Source organism: Cololabis saira, chromosome 18 (assembly GCF_033807715.1).
Source record: "Cololabis saira isolate AMF1-May2022 chromosome 18, fColSai1.1, whole genome shotgun sequence".
In the NCBI taxonomy this organism is placed as follows: domain Eukaryota; kingdom Metazoa; phylum Chordata; class Actinopteri; order Beloniformes; family Belonidae; genus Cololabis; species Cololabis saira.
The window spans coordinates 25231404-25252891 of record NC_084604.1 but is presented as its reverse complement, the minus strand read 5'-3'; the positions used below and the strand labels follow the sequence as shown (position 1 = coordinate 25252891).

Below are 21488 nucleotides of genomic sequence, written 5' to 3'. Positions count from 1 at the left end.
AGTAACACATGACAATAGAATAGTCCAAGACGCCTTGGTGCAGATTTGAGAAGAAAAAAAAGCGATCAAAACATTTTTTCACAACTCAGGAATAACACCTGGAGACATTTCTTGGCAGATTTCAAAGTCACCTGTCAGTCTATGACAGGGCCACATATAAGCAAACAACCCCACACATGCACATTCATTCATTTGGGCAATTTAGAAATCACCAATAAGTCTATGACACATGTTCTTGTATTGTGAAAGGAAACCAGAGTACCTTGAGAAAACCCACAAACACATACTCCACATGCCCCAACAGTGCTAACCACCAACCTGCTCTGCTGCAATAAGTACCACCCATAACTTTAAAGCTAGAGGCAATAAGTCTGAATGGTGAGGAACAACCGAAGCACAGGTTTGCCAAGACCTGGAACGTGCTGGAACACCAGTAACATCGTCTACAGTCAAGCACCTTTTGCAGCACCATGAACTGAAGAGGCTGTGCCAACATTTACACATTCAGGCTCCATTTGTGTTTGCAGTAGACCACATGGACAAGGAAAAAGATTTCTATGGGGAGATTCTTGTGGTCAGATGACACAAAGACTGAAATACTGAACGGATCCCTTGCATGAGCTCTTTAATCGTGGCAGCCAACTTTAGCACCAGTGGGACTGACGGATGCGAATGTGGGCAGACTGGAAAAGAAGCAGCGTTGATCCAGAGCTGTACTTAACATCAAACAATTAAGACAGCTGGGAGGGTTCGGTGTTCCAACATGACAGACGAGCACCAAAGCTTGTTGTGGAAAAGTTAAATGTTTCAGATTTTCCTTGTAGAAGGTCACCACAGCAGAAAATCTGTTTCCATTTTACTCTGTCACAGCAGCAGTGCTCTTTGGTCTTCGCCCGGTTTTTCTAGCCTGGCAGCACCATCTCCAGTATCCTTTTACCAAAATATTCAGTATTCCACCTCTTTATATGTCCAAACCATCTCAGTCTCTTAGTTAACCTCCAACTCTGGCTGTTCCTGATGGGATCATGTTAAATACTATCCATCACGGTCTCTCCCAAAGAAGATTAAATGGATACAAAAACAAAGTAATTGCAACTGTCATGCCTTCAACAAACTGAAGTTAAACAATATTCAAGCTGGCAGAAGTTTGATCATCAAATTGAAAAATGTGCACCATTTTCATTCTGCTAAAAGAGAGAGAGAGAAAAAAAAAAGATTTTGACCTGATATTTCTATTCATGATACATATAAACTTACAGTTGGAACTTCACCAGTTTCTAATAATAGCAGAGATTTGCTCTTTGAATAAACGCATGTTTAGATATGATATTTACCTGTTCGGAAGACGGCATTTCAGTGAAAAAAAAAAAATCAAAAAAATCAGTGATTGTGTGCAATTTACCAAGTGTTGCTTGTGTGCTCATAACGTCACACAGGGGTTTCCAAAGACCTTTAGCAAGCTGGCAAGCTTGTGCAAATACACTTGGCAAGAGCTGAGGCAAAGTTAACAGCAGGCCAACATGAAAGTCTGTGCAGGATTGCATCTATTCAATTTCAAACTGCATTTACCAAATCGCTTCATTTTTTCTTTTTAAACAGTTGTTTATTGCAAATGAGCGTGGGAAACAAAAACATTTCATGCTCCAGTGAAGCAACGAACACAACAGCTACATGAACTCGAAAGCAGCTGACGGACAAGGAAAGTTTTTCCGAGTCAGATAAGCTATCTTCATCTGCGGCCTGAACGTCCAGCTGCAGCCCGAGCGTGGTGTAAATGGCCTCTTTCACTTCCCCCACTGCGGGACTGCACATAGCGCACTGTTCACACAAGCTGCCGACTCATTTTCATTCCTCGCAAGAATCTGCTGGAGTGAATGAAGGCCTCAATGTGAGGGAAGCAGCGCCGAGCGTCGTATAGGAAACAACGTGAGGATTCATTCAAATTCACACGCCCATTCACAGACAAAAACCACACGACACCAGCCGTGAATACAAATCATTGTTTAATAAATCAAACAAATTTCTGTGCTTCTCTTTCAAATGGTGTCATATAGCAAATACTTCTATACATAAAACATTATCTTAATGACAAGAAGCACCTAATAGGTCAAATAGAATAATTTTTTATATGTATTTATATATATATATATAATTATATATATTTTTATGTATCAAGTGATAAGAAAAAACGAAGAGTGAAAAAGATTAGAGGCTGATTGAAAACTGGGCAGTGAAAAAAAGGAAGAAAGAAAACTTCATATATGTCATAATGCACGACTGTCAACACTCGTAGTTACAACTTCATGTCAAAGAAAAAATAATAAATCTTTGTGTGCGCACAAGAGAGAGATTTGATTTATCGACTTTCAGAAGAAACAAACAAACCGGGTTCTTATTCTCTCACTCTGTATTTGTCCCCCGATATGTAAACTGCAGTTTCATGGCATGTGGACATGGCGGGGGGTGGTGGTGGGGGCAAATCTAAGGTTTTGCTAGTTTTTCAAAAGAGGCAAACGAATGTGGATCAGCCAGGAAAAAGGTGGAGCTTCCTGTGTTAGCTTTTTTGAGGAAGTGCAGCATGAAGAGGTGTTAAGGCACTGCCAGCAGTGGACACACTCCGCCTCCGACTACTCCTCCAAGACCAAAACCTCGGGAGGAATGAAACTCTGCTTCTACTCACAAAGCCGGTGAACATTAATAGTGTTTATAGAAGCCAAAAAGATAAAAAATACACTGTCAAATAAATCTGTTAATTGCTGAGACGTAGACAGTAAAGCTTTTATTCTTTTACAAATGAACTCCCTGGCTGCTCCTAATGATAAAGCAGAATACAGCTTTGGTTTTGTGGTGTGAGCGCATCGCGACGCTGCCGTGCAGATTACAGCGCTTCCGTATTTGCGGAACCATTTTTTTTTTTTTACATGCAAGACTGAAAAACTGCAGAGTATTGCTTTAAAACAATCATCTGTAAAAGATGCACCACAGTTTAACTCCTGCAATGAACCAAATCCTGGCTGCTCCGAGTGCTACGAGGATGGTAACTTCCTGTGTTACAAGCGGTGGACCTTGGACAGAGGAAAGGCTGGATGTAAATCAAGCATCACGTGTTGCTGTTCCTGAAAACCACTAGTGGCCAGCCTTTTCAGCTCTCACACACATATGTGTGCATGAACCTGCGAGAGCAACGGACGAAACAACTACCATAAGCTGGGGCTGTTGGGACGGGCAGTGGAATAAGAAATAAGGTCAGAAAGTGAAAAAAGCGAAATTTAAATTAAAAGTATAGTAAAGAATGCAACATAAGCAAAAGAAGAAGAAGAAGGAAAAAAAAAAAAGATGCTGATCTGGTTTATCCTCCCATCTTGTAGTGCGAGACTGCCTTCACATTGTAGTGAACTGACTGTGTGCTTGTCTCAGCTTTGCAGCAATCTGGGGGGTCAGGAAGAAAAGCGCCCGTAAATACAACAGTGGACAGTGATCATGTGACAGTTTAACATCCATTTAACTTTCTATCTAAGGAAGAACTGAAAACACGAACTGCCATTGACTCAGATTTAGTGTGACATAATGGTCAATAAAGATGCCTTTACCGTCTCGTAAAACTTCACTTGCTCCTCCAAGTACAACTGCATGACCCTGTTGTAGTCATAGATACGGTTGCTATGGAAGTGGTTCATCTCCGCTGTGCCAGAAGGGAGAGGAAACCAGGGAGGTGAGACAGCGTGCTTTGATGAACTGTAAGGTTGACATTCCTTTTTGATCAAGACAGTGTGGTACCTTGCAATGCGTAAGACATGGTGCTGGCGCGTTTCGCCATGGTCACTTTGTCCTGAGGGGTAATTTTGTTGGTAGCCACCAGCTTGTCAGCCTCCTTCACCTTGTCTATGGCTGCCTGTGACATAACAGCCCCGGAGTCTACCGTTAGATTACAGCCAAACCTTGTGCCTCTTTTGAGGGGTTTACGCAATTCTTCAATCATTAGTGAACCGAAACCCGCAACAATCTTCTGTACCCAAGTACCCAAGTGTAAGAAAAAGCCGCACAATTCACTGTTCCTATACTTCCTCATTTGTTGTCTCAACACGAAACGAAAACAACAACATTCTTGCAGCTCCTGCTGCTTCAATTCAGACTTTGGAAGTGTTTTAGTTTCCTGGATTGGTTTTAGTTTAAGATAGATGTGTTATGAAATGCTTGTGTCAAATTTGAGGCCTAAAAGAAAAACATTTTTTTTACAAAAGTACTCTAACCAAAACACTGAATACGTTGTTTTTTTTTAAGCTTACATAAAAGCTCTGAAACAGGAGGTGTTTTAAACTTGAGCTAATGTCTATAAAACACACAAATACATCAGTGTCATTTACATAAATATGCTTGTTTACTTTTATTTTTCACTGAAATTAGTTTCTTGGGAGATTTAAGAAGTTTTAAAGGCTCTTTGCTTGGTTTTCCTCCACCCACTTCTCCCAGACCATCTTAACTCGCTCTTCTCTACGCCTGTTGTGACAAGAATCAACATAGCAACCAGTGGCACAGCAGGTGATTAGTTGATTAAGTTCTTTCTCAACTCAGATACACTTTGGTCTGTACTGATTATATATATATATATATATATATATATATACACACACACACACATATACACACACATATACACACACAAGTATTTAAGATGGTCAGAGTGAGAACATTCAGTTATACAAACCCTGGAAAACGTATTTCCATAATATAGTCACGTCATTGCCAAATGTTTTATCAACAGATCATCTTTTTATTGTTTATGCTATTGATAATTAATTAACATACCAATATCAAATCATATTTTCTAATAAGCGCGTCCTTGAAAACAACTCTCCTGATATTTTTAGTCACCAGAAGAGGATGTACCTTATGGACTCCGATAGTGTCTGGGAAACATCCAAGAAGGCCTTTATATTCATTGTTGGTCTCCATGAGGAAGTGCAGGTCTTTTCTAGGCTGCACATAGACAAGACAAACAGGAGGAGACAAATGATAAAAGGAAAAAGGTCAATAACAGATAGCTAAAACTGGGGCTAAACTGGCTAATCTTAACTACAGAGCAGGAAATATAGTTTGATTATAGAAAATACAGGGTCAACTTTAAAGTCACTGGAATAACAAGACCATGGATTCAAATGAAGATTCAAGAGCTGAGCAGAGTGTCAGTGGAATAAAAACACCCACTGAATAAAAAGTAAATATTAAGTGGGGTATGCGTACACGAGGCTGCTTCGCTCACATTCTTTCCTTATCCTTGACCCTGTTAGGCAAAGCTGACAACAGCCTCTGTAGACAACACAACAGATAGACTGCACTGCTTCAGCCTTCTGGGTCCTGAGATGAATCCATGTCCAGGCATTATCTCTCTTCAACACTAAACTGTATTACAGGTGTCACTAAACTACAGCCAACGAATCTAAAAGAGCACTGGCAAAAATCATCCGCAGCTTACCAGATGAACTGTCCCTCTGGAAGCTGCTGGGGCATCAAAAAAAAGCCAAGAACTGACTTTATTACACAGAAAAGTAAAAAAACAAACAAATTAAGTGTCACATCTTAGGAAAAGCTGCAAAATACATTTGTCCTCAGTGTGTGCCTTTACAGATGCATCCTTCGCGTACAGGATGCTGGGTTAAAGATGACACCAACTAACGACAACGGGGACATAAACATGAGCTTTAATCAGGAAATGTTCACTGATATATTGAGATTGTGTGAACTGACGCTGGCGATAGCAAAACCTTGAAATAAGCAGAAGTGTAACAGTTCTGGTCCACACCCTCCATCACAGAACAAGTCTCCAAGATTCCTGGTGTACTTTTCTGAATCATGGCATGATGAGAACTAATGATGGCCTTTTGTTATTCATTTTTCAGAGACTGATGCAGGCAGGAAAGCAGAAGAGAGAAAGAACAAGGTCATCACAGACCAGAGATCTGGCCAACTGCAACAACCATTTCAGTCTGCATTTGCACGCTCTGACAGATGAGCTACGGAAGCAGCCTGATTCTGCAACTTCTCGAGGAGCATCATTATTACAGTCGTTTAACAGCGTGAGAGAATACCTGCTCTGCCACCAGCCCGGCTATCTCTTCGTACGTCTTCCCCGCTGCTGTCAAAGCGTCAGTCAGAGTGGCCTCACCTACAGCAGAGAAGAGGTTACGATGCGCTTCCAAGCAGCACCTGTGCACCGTTTTGTCTCAGAACACATTCACACATAATAAACGATTGCATAACAACTATTTCTGCTTTCCCCATTATGAACGTTGCATGCGTTAAAGCAATCTTTGGAAGTTGTAACCGAAGACGTTGGAGTGAGACGAGAGAACTGGAAGTGTGCGCTTTCTGTCGCGCTGGTGGTTCATACCTTGGTATCCACTGCTGGTGAAGACAGAGGAGAGGTTTTGGAAAGCTTTTCCGATTCTCTGGTACTCTTTTGGCAGCGCTGTTGAAGAGATGAAATCAATATACATGCAAAGACAGCGGGAATCCCTCCACGTTGACAAAACAATTTACTGGATTTTAATAATAAACAATCATTACAGATTAAAGTGGAGGTGTGGCCTATGTCAGGTAAACGCTTATTAAGCGCCAGAGCAGTGTGAACATACGTCCCGTGCATCTCTTCCAGTGCTCGTTTCCCACTGTGAGGATTTCCTTCACGCCGTCGTCCATGGATTTGGTAAACCTGCTGAACTGTTCGCACTTCTGTTCCCTGGGAGAAGGAAACAAATGCACTGAGCATTCAGCAAAATCAATCCCAAACTATCTCTTGTTATTTGCAAAGCTGAATTTGACTTACACTTCTACAAGATCCAGATCTGCAGCTTCGGGCTCTATCGTGGCGAAGATCATCACGCCGACTGTTTCGTCTTTTTCTGCTTTTCGTTTCCCCATCTTCCAGTCCTGCAACAATCACTCAATAATCATCTCATATAAACAATAAATGACTGTTACAAGCAAAAAATTATATATTTTTTTTTAAATCAAATATTTCTTAATACGTTGATTTTACCTTCTCATCCCTGTATGTGAGGAAGAGCTGAAACACGTCACTGCTGGAAACGATGGGATGCCTGCACATCCTGGTCATCCAGCCCTGCAGCCGCTCCATACGCATCTTAATAAACTCTTCCTCGAAACGTCCTTGAACGGGAAAATTACTTTTTTTCAGTCGTTCAGTCGAGCGTGACACACTGACCAACCGTTTTCATATGATGTAAGAGTCAGCCGCTCACCTGTCACCTGTTTGTCTGGTAGAGACGGGATGGGGATGGCCGAGCCAAACTTGTCCAGGAGCCTCTCGTACAGCCAATCAAAGTGCTTGTATCTGTGATTGACTGGCCGGTTCGTGGTCTGCAAAGCAAGAACATGGTCATGGAAACTACGGATAAACTGAAATAATTTAAAGCTTAAATTAAAAGGGATGATCATATTAATTGTCAAGCGGCTTTCGGACACCAGTCCGGATCCGTTTGGAAAATCTTCTGCATACTTACATTGGGTGTTATTTGGTATTCAATGTAGCTCTTAAGACCGTACAATTTGGAGCCTTTCTTGGGATCAGCTACAACGCAGTCTAGCTGGCTTTCTGGGTAAGACCACACTGGACCAACCTCTCCCACCTGAACATGAAAAGCAAAGGTTTACAACACTCAAAGTCTGTAATTTGTGTAAAGTAGGATGTTTAAAAGGTAAAATATGCAACTGTGATAATGATACTCAGTAATGTAAAGGAGGTATGACATAAAACCTCAATAATTTCAATAAAATCTCATCAATCTTATTGTCAATTTCCCCGAGGGAACCTCCCAAAGGGATTCATAAAGTCATCTGAATCTGAATCTAAAATGATGATTACGTTAGCGCACCACTGATGATATACAAAAACATGATGTACAATAGTGTAGATCACTTGTGTGCACAATTGAGATTACTCACATAAATTGAGAGCTTTTCTTTGCCTTTTACAAGCTGCTTGCAAAGGAGGTAGAGTTCTGGACCGGACTTGGAGAACCCTGGAAACCTGCTCAAAAACAAATGCAGTTTCCACATCAATTTCTTTGAATCTTGCACGAAATAAGTACATCTGTTTTCTAAATTGTCCTTTTCCATCTGAATGAATAGTATTGAGTTCAAGGGGTAGGAGTTGATAGGTCTTTTACTTTTTCTTATCCCTTTTCGAACATGTCATGACTGCTGCTGCTACCACAAAAAAAAGGTGTCTCTCCCCTATCCATTGTTCAAATGTTCAAACATGTCTGTTACCTTACACTATCATGTTCGAAAATAAAGACTTTGAATTGAATTTAATTGAAATTGCCATGCAGAGGTTACCAAGTTTTTAACTCTTACTTGTTTAGGGATATTTTCATTGAGGACCCATGTGCTCCACCTCTCTGCATTGCTCCACCCTCTCCAGATTCGGATTCTGGGTAACCACCAGTGGACTTCATGTCATCCCACTCATCTTCCCACTCATCATCCTCGGCCCCTGAAGAAAGATCCACGAGATTTTAGTTTCCAATCACAGTCACAATAAAAAGGTTGTTCATTACGCCTAGAGAAAGTTCCTAGCCATTTAAGTTAGTGTCTGTTGATGTTTCCATCTAAAACAGGGAAAGACTGGAGGAGTTGGGGTAAAAGTCTGTATGTTAAGCCTTTCCTTCCATCATCTTAAACTGAGCCTTGGGTGAAGAAACACTTTTTAACCCATTTTTTCCCCAGATACACAACTCACTACCTCATGTGATGTGGTGAGAAAAGACGTGTGATTGGTGTGAGATGCAGAAGCTTGGTTTTAACTAAAACACTGTTTTGTCCTAAGATGTAAAAGTAAATGAGAGGCTACAATCCTTCTAGATATAAATATATATGTATATAAAATAATTAGGTTTTTACAAGAGTTCATGGACGTATTGGCACTTTGAAGGCATGCAACTTTAACTTATAGCAAAATGCAAATCTTGTTGACGTGCATTAAAGGTCACATTCACTGAATATCAAGCTGCACACCTTATGAGGTACACAGTCCTAGCTCTGAAAACAAACTAAAAGCAAAAATGGTGACGACTGCCAGTACTCATAAACATTGCTACAACCAATCACTGGCAGAGGGAGTGTTCATCTTCATGATGGGGCGTGTTTCCTTGGAGAGCAATGCAGGGAAGGAGAAGGATGAGCTAACTTTCTGTTTTTTGTTTTTAAATCAAACATCAACAGGTCTCCTCCTACAGAAATCCTCCAAAAATAATTGCTTACCCTACCTTTAAAGACACTCTAGCTTCACCAACCTCAGATACAACACTCCTTATCTGTTTCATGATGGGTTACATTTGTCCTTGGTTATATTTTGTCTGCCACACATTAGGTGTTGAATCAAAATTGTGAATAGTTGACATCAAAGCTTGCTTTACAGCACACTACAGTTGCTAGCTTGATTAAAAAATATTTTGAAAAAGTACAAATCTAACCTTTAAGTCTGAATTGAGCCTAAGAAAAATAAGAAATACATTTCCACGCATGCATATAAGTGGCTTGCTGCATTACTCTCGTCCGAATTCAGATGCAAAAGTACCATTTAGTATTAAAGAGCCTCTAAATAAACAAGTATTAAACAAGCTGATCCGGACTTGTCCAAACATTGCCAGTCCACCGAAGCTGAGCTTGGATTTATCTGCCCAAAGAACTGTATGAGCCCAAAGAAAGCATTTGAGGCTTTATCCCTGCACCTTTCTGTCTGCTTAGAGTAAACATGCTGTTAAACAAAAACAAGTCTCTAAAAATCCATAAGGAAGTGCACACTCGTATTACAGCACGGTTAATTTAGTGTTAATATCCAACATCAAACGCATGCTTCTGAAAAGAATGTGAATCATCTCTGCTGCAGAAAGTTTCACATGTCGCAACCGCTTATTGCCAGTCCACAAACGCACACTCACACACACGCACACGCACGCACAGAAGCTTCCAGCAGGAGACAGACTTATACCTGTGTAATCAATAAGGTAAGGATATGGGCAGATGCCTTTGGCAAAAGAGAAAGAAAGGGGGGAAAAAAATCTGTTAATTTTTTTGGGTACTTGCAGTTTATTTCACGTGTTCTCCTTTTACAAAAGCGAATGGAGAATTTAAAATCCAGGACAAGTAATTTGTCCGTCTGAGTCATGAGTGAGGCTAACTTTTCCACAGTCTGGCAAAAACAGATTTATGACTTGATGGTCCCGTCCACTTGCTGGAGCATCTCAATGGAGAAAGAACCGAGAAAAACTGAAAACCCAAGGAGTAAAGCCACTTCTGTGAAAGCCTGGAGGAGTCATCAACTTAGCATGAATGACAAGTTAGAGCATTTGTCTCGTCTTTCATTAAATGAATAAATCATCTCTTATATTGCTCTTTGTGTTCTACTTAGAGGGAAAATCTGCACAATCTAAAATGCACTTGCAGTTAAACATGTTTGAAAGATTAAAGAAGAAAGACAGTCGTGCATTCTTCGATACATCTAAATACACCTTCTGTCTCATGGCTAAATCGTTCGTCGTGTTTGCACAACCGACAACTCAGGATTTCCTCTTTCCTCTTATTTTCGCTCCGGCAGAGACCTTAAACTCAACATTTGGAGAACTGGACTCTGGCACAAAAAAAGCTCAAACATTCTTCTGAATGTTTTGCTTTGTGATGCAGCAACGTTGATAATAATAATAAAAAAAAACTGAAATAAGCACACACAAAACCTCTGCAATATTTGTATACAAAACCAACTCACAAGCCAAAAAATCTGAACATGTTAAACTATAATTTGAGGCTGACCTGCTCAGTTTGAATGAAAAAATGAGTAAAGACCTCCAAACTGCGGCCAGTATGTGATCGTAATGACTTTAAAAGTCCAAAACAGATCACTGTCCTGCTCCTAAATCCAAATGGGGACGCCACGATCTAAACTGTTTTTAATTTCATTTTCAGAAATTATTGAACTGAATTAGCACGTTAAACATAATAGTAAACTAGGAGTGAGCTGCAGCGGCCAAAGTGATTCCTGAGTTCAAAGAAAAAACAACAACCTTGGTGTAATAGTAGGTACCAATGAGTGTAAACCTTTGTTAGGAACCAAGATAAAGTGAATCGAAGCAGTTTTGAGTGAGAAAAGAATATGTTTGTAGCAAAATGGCAACTAAAATGAGCACTTGGGGCAATTAACATGTGGTGTGGATAATTTTTCGACTTATACAGAAAGAAAGTAAGAGGATTTTTACTTTATAAGTGTACAAATAGTGTATAAAAAGTTCAGGCAGAACTCCTGGTCACCACCATTGTGTATAAATAAATAGCACTTTATTTGAATGTAGGTCGATTGCTCCAAGTGCTTACATTATAACATATATACATACATATATTATAACATAATCTGGTCTCACTCTAAACTGCTTTATCTCCCATCATTTTTCTCCTTAACGAAGTTTTACACTCCAAACATATAATCCAGATACAAACCGCAATAAATGAAGATGGACGTAAGCAGTGATTTTATCTTGTGATACTTTATACTACCGGTAGGTACAGAATGGTATGCATATCAAAGTTATACCAGGTGTTGGACAAGAATAGAAATACCTGAAAATATTACATCTGCACGGCTGAATTATTGCTTCCTCTAGACATTTATTGATTTACCACCTTATAAGTTTAGCTAACTCCAGCATTACTTCAAGTACAACAGAGCTGTAACTTTTAAAAAGAAATGATGGTTTTACCTGGGCCCTGGTACCCCTGAGACTGGCCCTGTGACACCGAGCCCCAGGGGTCGGGAGCACTCTTCCCAGTCTGGGTGCCCTCCGGGTTAGAAGCCCAGTTGTTGTTGTTTGAGCCTCCCGAAGGGTCTGCATTCCACGCCGACCAGGGATCATTACCGTTACTGGCCTGGAAGAGATGGGAAGCCAAACCGTGAGAGATGAAAGGGTGGACTGTACCGTCGGAGTGAGAGGCAGAGATTCTGTTTAAGGAGAAACTGACAGCAGTTTTAAAACATCATGCTTTTCCAAATATGTAACGCAGACCTGCCGTCTAGCAAAGAATCTGCTGAAAGCTAAATGAACCCCATGGGAACACTGTAGTTTGTAAATGCTGCTTTATGGATCAGGTTTCATCTAAATAATACCAAACGCTGAGTCTAAAACACATGCTTGCAAAACAACTACTCCCATTTACGTTAATGTTTCTATGCAGCGCTCAGGAGCTCACAATGGTACTACATTCCATGCTTGTTGAATTTGCATGCACATGCATGCAACAAAGTGTGTTTCTCTTTTCTGGGCTCAAATTAGATTACAGCTAAACGAACCCTGAGCGGCTTGAATGGAGAATTAGAGGTTTCAAAGCAAACTGCTGCAATTCTGTCATAAACACAATCATGTAGTCTGAAACATCACTTCCGTAGCACATTATTTTGTTCAGCAGTGTTGCATAACTTTTATTTAACTTTACAAAACATCAGTTTAAAAATAATCATTTATTTATATATCATTGATATAATGAACTGATGTTCATTATATTTGGGAAAATCGTTTGGAATACATGTGAGCGGTCCAGTTAAATGATTTATTAGTGAAATTAGAAAACAACAGTTTGATCCAGAAGTATTTGGTCAGTGGCGCTATTTATTTGTATTTATTTATTTTTCAAATTTTGCCTTTTTACACAATCACAATGGATTTGAATTAAAATGGTCCTAGTATAGAATTTCAGCTTTTATTCAAGAGGTTTCACATAAGTTTCACATTTACCTTTTTTTTTTTTTTCCCCCCATTTTATCTCCTACCTAAAGCTGGGCATACACTGTGCAATATTTTAAATCGTTTGAGACTGCCCCATCTCACACTGCACGACTAGATCGCGGAGTTCAAAAGTTCAGAGCCCACAATTAATGGTCTCACACTGTACGACCCGATGCTCGGATGCGACCCGTCTGCTCACACTATACGATCACCTCCCGTCGGACTTCTGTGTACTGGAACTCGAGGCCGGTTTTGGGGCAGGGGTGGGCTCTGCCCACCCAATCAAAGGTTATGGGGATCCTTAATTTTTTTATAATTTTATTTTTATATATATATATATATATATATATATATATATATTTAAAAAATCCCCAAATATCTGTACCATTTCTGATTGGGTGGGCACTGCGCATCATTTTTAGACACAAAAATGAACGCATACCGCAAAAGTTGTGTCGGCGGAGGGATCCGGCGTCCCAGCAAAATGAGCACAACAGAGAAAGGAGTGTTCAGAACAGCAGACAGAGCACACACTGAAGGCTGATTTATGGTTCCGCGTTACACCAACGCAGAGCCTACGGCGTAGGGTACGCGGCGACGCGCCCCGTACGGGTCGCCGCGTACGGGTCGCCGCATGCGTATGGTTGGGCAGACTTGGGAAATGCGGCCTTTTTTTTCTGCTATTAAAACATGATTTGTAATGTGAATTTGCAACACTTTAAACTACAAATAATAGTTTTTGACGTGACATCAGAGATTGCGCATGCTATCTGCGAAAGGATGAGGCAAATCGGGTCGCAGCTGCTTCAACTGTGCGATTCCTTCACGAGGAGCGACCAGGATTTCAAACACGTTTGATTTTCTTGCAAGCACACGATTTGTGATCGGGAGCTCATCGTGAGGTGTTAATCTCTCGTCGTTACCCCACATATACTGCACGAGGCATGACCAACGATTGGGTCGAAATCCGGCCCGATCCAAAAAATAGTCGCACGACTGGAAAATCGGCTCAGAACGAGCCGATAATCGCAGTGTATGCCCGGCTTTAGTCAGCATTGCCCACCCTCTACCAACCCCGGGAGGTTGAGCTCAATTCTTCTTCTTAACCTGAGGAGTGAGCAGGCCAGATCCTCCCCACCCCATCTGGCGCCCCGGTTGGCCAGAGGGGGCATGTATAGCCCAGGACTGTTGCATGTTTTTGTGAGGGTAGCTCACATTAGTTACCCAAGGGAACACGGGGAGAACATGCAAACTCCACACAGAAAGGCCCTTTCGCCAACCCCACCCATAGGATTATTGATATAGGAACAGCAAAGCATCATGTGTAATGCACAGTAGAGGCAGTGTCATGGTAAGGGGCATTTTTGGCTGCCAATGGAGCCAGCTCACTGGTGTCTTTTGGTTTGACTGCTTACAGAAGTAGAGAGAACTTAAAGAAACGGTCAATCACGGTCATATTTTCAGTTATGACTCCTTGTATAAATACTACTGAACCCTTGAAGATGGACATATTTTCTTTATAATGGCTACAATTCATCAACAGTAAATGCAATATTTTTTTTGTGAAACCTCTTAAATTAAAGCCGAAACTTTATACTTTGATTGTTTTATTTGAAATCTATCAGGATGGTGTAAAACGGTAGAAATCATATATATTTACTGAAGTCACTGTCCAAATACCTCTGGAGCTAACCGTATACTGTAGGTGAGAGACTAAATAAGGATTATTGATCTTTTTCCACTTTGGTGTTGATTCAATGAATCTGCTGTGGGATTGAGGGGATGGTTGCTGATTGGTGTGATCTGTGAGCATCTCGTGTGTCTGTGGAGGTGAACGGAGATGGTGAGATCATGCTTTCTGCAGGCAGAGGAGGAATTAGAAGGCTTTTTGCTGAAAACAGCTGTGGGCATGAAAGGCTTGGGTACATGCCTCCTGGACACACCCACCACACCCCAAGTGGCAATTACCTCCTCAGGGGACGAAAGGAAGGGGGAAACTGGGGTATCGGGGGTGTCGGGCTGGGGACTCAAGTCCCCAGTATCCACCTTGAGGGAAAAGAAGGTGACATCATCACTATGCGTCAGCAGTGGAGGTAAACACTGAGCAGCGGTTGGGTTAAAGTTGCTGATGTGGATGTGCTGGGATGCGGGTGAATAAGAGTTAAAGGGCACGGCAGATGATCGCTGACACAGTTCCTGCCTCGACTCGGAAACGTACTGAGCAACAAATGTACTGATCCAGCAGTGCGCTCGTTTTCTTTTTGGGAACTTCCTGTCTGCTGAGGAGAGAACATTTCACTTAACTGAATTCCTATTCATTCTTTATGACTAAAGCAAACACCTTGCAGCACTTTTAAAAATGGCATGAGTGTGGTATATATCTCCCGCACCAGCTGCTCTCACTTCTGCATCTGTGGCCCACACCAATGTCACAAACGTCAGTGTAACTTCGCTGATGCTAACTTCTGCTTTCTGCTTCTTCTGCAACATCAACCCATTATGTATTTATAAACAGGAGGATCAAGACAACAGGTGTGCTGGGTTTGACACTGTTGTATTCATTAACACTCACTGCTGCTTGGTTCCGGACATATGAATTCTGAGAAACCAAAGCAGAGCCTGGACCATCAATAGTTAAATACATTACCTGGTTTTGTGCAGGTGCTGATGCAGGTGCATATGCGTCGAAGAAAGACAGGTCCGCTGATCCAACATTTCCTGCATTTGAACTAGGTGCTGTGGTCCCTGCTCCGTGGAAGGAAACGGGAAACTGCTTACTGAACTGCAAATGAAAGGACAGAAGACAAATAATACATAAAAAAGTCACGTTAAGTGAGCAAATCCAGATATTCCACCGTGATATAATGATTTCTGAAGCTGCATTCTCCTGTGGTAATGTGACCGTCTTCTTGGCAGACACCTCCTGGCTCTCCAAGCGTATTGTGACAGCACAATTTGGTGACTTTCTCACATATGCTTTACCGCTTACACATAAAAAAGACAAAAAAAAAAAAACAAACTCTGAGGGCAGCTGGGACGGTAACTTAAGGTCAAGCAGGTTCACTCGTTCACATGAACTTGTTTGCAAAGTTAAGCACGCTGACTGTACCGGCACCAGTCTCTTTTTGCTGCACGCACAAACGTTATATTTTCAGCTGCTTCCCCGAGTGTTTGAAGAGAGGCAAGACTGTTAAAAACGCAGAGTTCACTTTTAATCACACTCTTTCTGCATGACTTTCCGGTGAATCATATCCACTTCATGAAGTCAGAGTTACTGGACACCCCCTCACATACACACAAAAACACCATAATCAGCAAATACTCCTGACAGAGGGACATCCTGTTGTGAGTTTACTTTTGAGCAGGAAGATACCAGATAAATCCCTCTAGAGAATGAGCAAAAAGTACCTTTTTAAGGCCCCGTTGACAAGAAAATGTACAAAAATGTACTTTAAAACACTGCATCTGGCGAGATGTCTGCTGAATTAACATTCACACCTAATACGACTGCTTATCCTGTCTAACTTACTTCGATGTAATCTTCAGGCACCAGTCCGATCTCCCCTCTGGAGTTCTGTGCTTCGATCCAGCCTCCTCCGATGCCCTGAAATGACGCAAGACCAAGGAAAATATCAGCATGAATGGTTTGGGCTGGCACAGGGCAGGAGAGACTCACAAACACAAAACACTGGAAGGGAAACTTAGCAAAAGCTGCATTAAAAGAGAACTGCTCTGCACTATAATACTAATAATAATCACCTTAAACTTCACTGTGCAGAAAACTGAGGCCTAAATCCGATTGTTCCTGTTTTTTCTGTTGACTATATTTGAGTGATGCCTGATCCTGGTCTTCTGGGCTATAGAATATAAAAACAAAGTATTCAAAACTCAAGCTAGACAGATTTAACTTGCACCTAGAAGTAAGGAGTTTGGGTTAGGATATAAAACAAGGTTGATCAACAATCAATAAAGTTATTTTCTACTCATTCAAGTTCCTCCACAGAACATTTATTTGACTAGGAAAACTCAAAAGAGTAGTTCCTGACAGACTTAGATTAGAGAACTATTTAGGTCAGTACACAGTCAGTGACCTTTGAACTTCTGGCAACCGTCTCAATGACATAATGTTTACTCAGTGTTTTTCCCTCTTGTCCTTCCTTTCTTTTTAAATATACGTGGCGCACACAGCTGAAATACAGCATCAGATCTTGTGATTTCAGGCTTTACGAGAGTATATCTTTACAACAGTCAAAGGAGCAGCTTCATAAACGTTTACTGACATTCAAGCAGACACCTTGGTTTCAGTAATAATTTAAGGCACAAATATCAGCAGTTACTACATAAACAATTTCACCAGTGGAAGTTGTGACAAAACTGACGCCCATATGTCACAGGCAACCTTAATGTAAACAAGTTAACTAAAAAGGTATTTAAACACTAGAAGAAATGATATGGAAAACGTCATAACCCTCTGAAACCTCTGAGCGTCTAAAATCCGGGAACCTACAGGGGAAAGTCATGGAAATTGTAGTATTGCTTACCTGATTCGTGATGGTAACTGTCTCGCCTTCTCTCACTGTCAGCTCATTGTTTCCAGCCTCAGCTGTGAAGTCATATAAAACCTGTGCCTGAAAACAAATCAGAGGAGACAGTAAGCCTAACTGGATGAGTTATGGAAAAAGATTTTTTTTTTTTTTTTTAAAACAGACATGTATGTCCACACTCACACACACATACACACACACAGTCACACCTGTAGCAATCAAACAGTTTTAAAGTGAAAGTAGGGCACTACGAAACCAGCCCAACTAGTTCTTCTGGGCCTTGAGGGTCACAATTACGTAGCTTCAAGAAGCACAGCACGGCCAGATTCAAGGCATTACCTGATTGAGTTTAAAACACGAGCCTAGACGTCCATCCACACTGACCCACTATATAAATCCGTCCTGCCCCCAGGGCCCCATTATAGTATATACACAACCCACATAAGAGCTAGCGATAAAAAAAAAAAAATGTTGTGTATCTCTTAAACACTATTCATCACAAACTTGGTCATTTACCAGAGAGATGAAGTGAAAACAGATTTCCCACATCCCAGGAGTCAAAGGAGCTGAAACATGTTTTAATAGAGGGACTACATAAAATAAATAAACAGGATCATCTGGATACTTCTCGTTAGGTACAAGGAATATAATACAATAACTTGTGTATCCTTTACTGAGCAGAACATTGCAGTTAACAACTGTAAACAATAAAATAGACACGCTGGTTCTATTTCTTTAAACATGCCCAGATGTGATATCGGCAATTTCATTCAGTCACCATGTGGTACTGAGAACATCTGTACTGAAAATCAAACGCAGACACAACAACCAACTATCTCTTCTCTTCGTCTAAGAGCTGCACTGCATAATATTGATTTGGAAATGATTGGAATCTGTGGCCAGATCCATTTTCTTCACGTTTTACTTCATTACTTTTCAAATAGGTTATAATACTCTCACGTTTATGACCTTAACTAATGGTAAAAAAAAAATAATAATAGTGTTGCTTATAAATATGTTTCAATATATCCAATAGTTCCAAACATGGAACTATTAGAGCCGAAAATCAAACTTCAAAGTTTATAACAATATAACAATCACAATTGTCCTCATGGCCAGGCAAATAAACAGTGGTCTGTTGTATGTATAAATATCCACTGTTCATTGTCCTGTCCAGAAGCAACACAAACACACACACACACACACACACACACACACACACACACACACACACACACACACACACACACACACACACACACACACACACACACACACACACACACACACACACACACACACACACACACACACACACACACACAATTTAGCTGGGCTATGCAAGTACTGCAATATTTTCACAAATATATACATTACAGACCATAAGTTTGGACACACTTCCCCATTTGTCTGAATGAGAGGTGTGTCCAAACTTTTGGTCTGTACTGCATATATAAATTGCTAAAATAGTGGAACCTGCCTCCAAACTGGCATCACTAAAACATCATGTGTATATTATTTGATATCAAAGCTTCACTGTTAAGGTGATTTGCACAATCAGTAAGAATAAACAATTTTTAATCAAATAAAAGGGCAAAACTAAGTGCAAAAAAAACAGACAAAATGAAAAAAATATGACCTGAAAAAAGTCGAAGAAATGTATGCCTGCTAGCTCATCGGAGCACTAATGTAACTGAACTTACTGTTGTGTACATGTCAGAATGTTATGCAAGAATCAGAATCAGAATCAGCTTTATTGGCCAAGTTTGAACATGCCAGACAGAGAATTGTACCCAGATTTAAATAGTAGCAAACAGTAAATAGACAAAAGATATGATGGAGCATTTTGAGTCCTGTTCAAAACACAAAAAGGAAAAAGAAAAAAATGAATATTGTTGTATTATATTGTTGATTGATATATTTTATTTGGAACATAAGCACAAAAAAACGAATAAATAAATAAAACAGCAGAACAATAAATCAATAAAATTAAAAAGAACAATAATAAGCACTAAATAATAAATGTACCATTATAAACAAAGTAGACGACTATTCATAAATATTATAGAAAATGTGTCATGCTCGAAAAAGGAGGAGGAAGAAATATTGTTATAACTACTACTACTACTACTACTACTACTACTACTACAGGCATAGATGGGGATACTTACATGCTATATTATATTACTATTTGAAAAAAATACAATTAAGGATCCACATTTCTCAGCAACAACATTAAATTAAAGACTTTTTTGAAATGTAGCAATTGTACCAATCTGCTGTCATTATGAAATGAACTATTCCACTTAATGACTTCTACTTTAGGGAGATTACATCTATTCCATTTAAAAATGTTGGCTATTACTGAAACGACATTTTAATAACATGATTCAAACATTTAACAGAATATTTTTTACAGTGCATCATTATAATTTTTACAAGACACATCTATCGCCAGGTTCTTTTTCCAGCACTGCATGCCAAAGACTACATTTCCCAGAATTCCACTGTTGTAAAAATGACCCGCACTGGGGAGGTAGTAAAATGTCACAAGACACTTTCCTAATGAGGCACATTTTCCGTGTCTAACAAAAACAATGATTTCACACTTAACCCGAACACATTTACCGTAAGCAACCACTAGACGCCTCCACGGCAAACTATGCAAATGTATTTTACTCTTCGTGTTTAGCTCACCGACTGAAATGTTCACTTTAAAAGTCGGAAACTACAACTCTGACTGTGCGAGTCCATTGGTTCCAGAGATATTGGAAAAAAACACCCATGTTGAGAAGCCAAAGGAAACCACACAAGCGATTTGACACTTCTAAAAAGCTAAGAAAAGTCAACAGGCCTACCTTTGACGCCATTGTGGCAGCATTGATCAATCATTAGAACAACAGGCCCCGTGGATTTCAAGATTTCTAGTTCTCAGCTGGACATTTCTCCCCCGCTGCTCTTGAACTGAAGGCGTAAAAAACACAAGAATTCTTCCCGTTGGAGAGCCGCCCCTGTGCGGACACTTCTAAAATATTAAAACCTGTTTATCGCTTTAAAAAAAACCCAAACAATCTGGTGGAAAACAACGAAAGAAACGGGACAAGTTCGGAGCGACTCCCAAATTTGAAGCGCGTACAGAGCTGCTGCTGCTGCTGCCGGAGGAGGAGGGAGTGACCTGCGAGAAACCGGAAAGGTAGTCAGGTCCCACACTGACGGCCTAATGTCATAACTGAGATAAATAATAAAGGTAGTCAGGTCCCACACTGACGGCCTAATGTCATAATAACTGAGATAAATAATAAAGGTAGTCAGGTCCCACACTGACGGCCTAATGTCATAACTGAGATACATAGCAGAGCAGAACAATACCATCCGAGAAGAAAAAACAAAACAAAACACACAGACATATACATAAACATATATATATATATATATATATATATATATATATATATATATATATATATATATATATATATATAGAGGGGAACTAACCTCACCACGTATAAATATATGTATGTATGTGTGTATATACATATATACATATATATATATATATATATATATATATATATATATATATATATATATATATATGTATATATGTATTTATATATATACACACATACATACATATATTTATACGTATATATATATATATATATATATATATATATATATATATATATATATATATATATATATATATATAAATATATATATATATATATATATATATATATATATATATATGTGTGTGTGTGTGTGTGTGTGTGTGTTTGTTAGTTCAACTACTATGAGTACAACAAATTCTACCAGTGACAATAAGAATGATGATGAATATACTAAAAATGATCATAATGATTTGACTTTTTGTTTTAGTTTGTCATCAAATTAATTTTCCAGCTTTTTCTTCCAAATTATATAAACTATCTTACCTCAGACTAAATCAAATCAGCCTTATGTAGTTTTCATTGTGATTGTGATTGTCGGTCAGACGTCTATTGTCATGGTAGTCACATTTCGTTTACTTATTTGGACTGAAGTTTGAATAAAAGAAAAGTGTTGTTGACAGCTCCCCCTGTGGTTTTGGGTCACACCCCCAAACCACTTCCTTGCGCTTATGTTGCCCCCTGCTGGTTATTTTGCCATT

The 21488-nt window shown here is 39.8% G+C and overlaps 1 protein-coding gene across 4 annotated transcripts; it reads right to left on the bottom strand.

The window, feature by feature from the left end:
- Nucleotides 1–1986: 1986 nt before the first annotated feature.
- Nucleotides 1987–20505, bottom strand: snx9b (sorting nexin 9b). Of its 4 annotated transcripts, none has more exons than XM_061746372.1 (19): nt 20194–20505; nt 17333–17419; nt 16321–16395; nt 15439–15573; nt 14760–14837; nt 11772–11937; nt 8377–8515; nt 7963–8050; nt 7521–7646; nt 7260–7377; nt 7037–7167; nt 6824–6927; nt 6633–6736; nt 6389–6466; nt 6087–6163; nt 4888–4977; nt 3778–3892; nt 3591–3682; nt 1987–3429 (listed from the first exon to the last, which is right to left on the bottom strand). In XM_061746372.1, exons 1-19 carry the CDS (start codon nt 20203–20205, stop codon nt 3382–3384), a joined length of 1863 nt encoding a protein of 620 aa, XP_061602356.1. In that variant the 5' UTR covers nt 20206–20505; the 3' UTR covers nt 1987–3381. The 4 variants fall into 4 exon arrangements, with proteins under 4 accessions (XP_061602356.1, XP_061602357.1, XP_061602358.1 ...); XM_061746373.1 differs by having other exon boundaries at nt 7963–8047; nt 20194–20504; XM_061746374.1 differs by lacking the exon at nt 14760–14837 and having other exon boundaries at nt 20194–20504.
- Between the last annotated feature and the right edge of the window lie 983 nt (nt 20506–21488).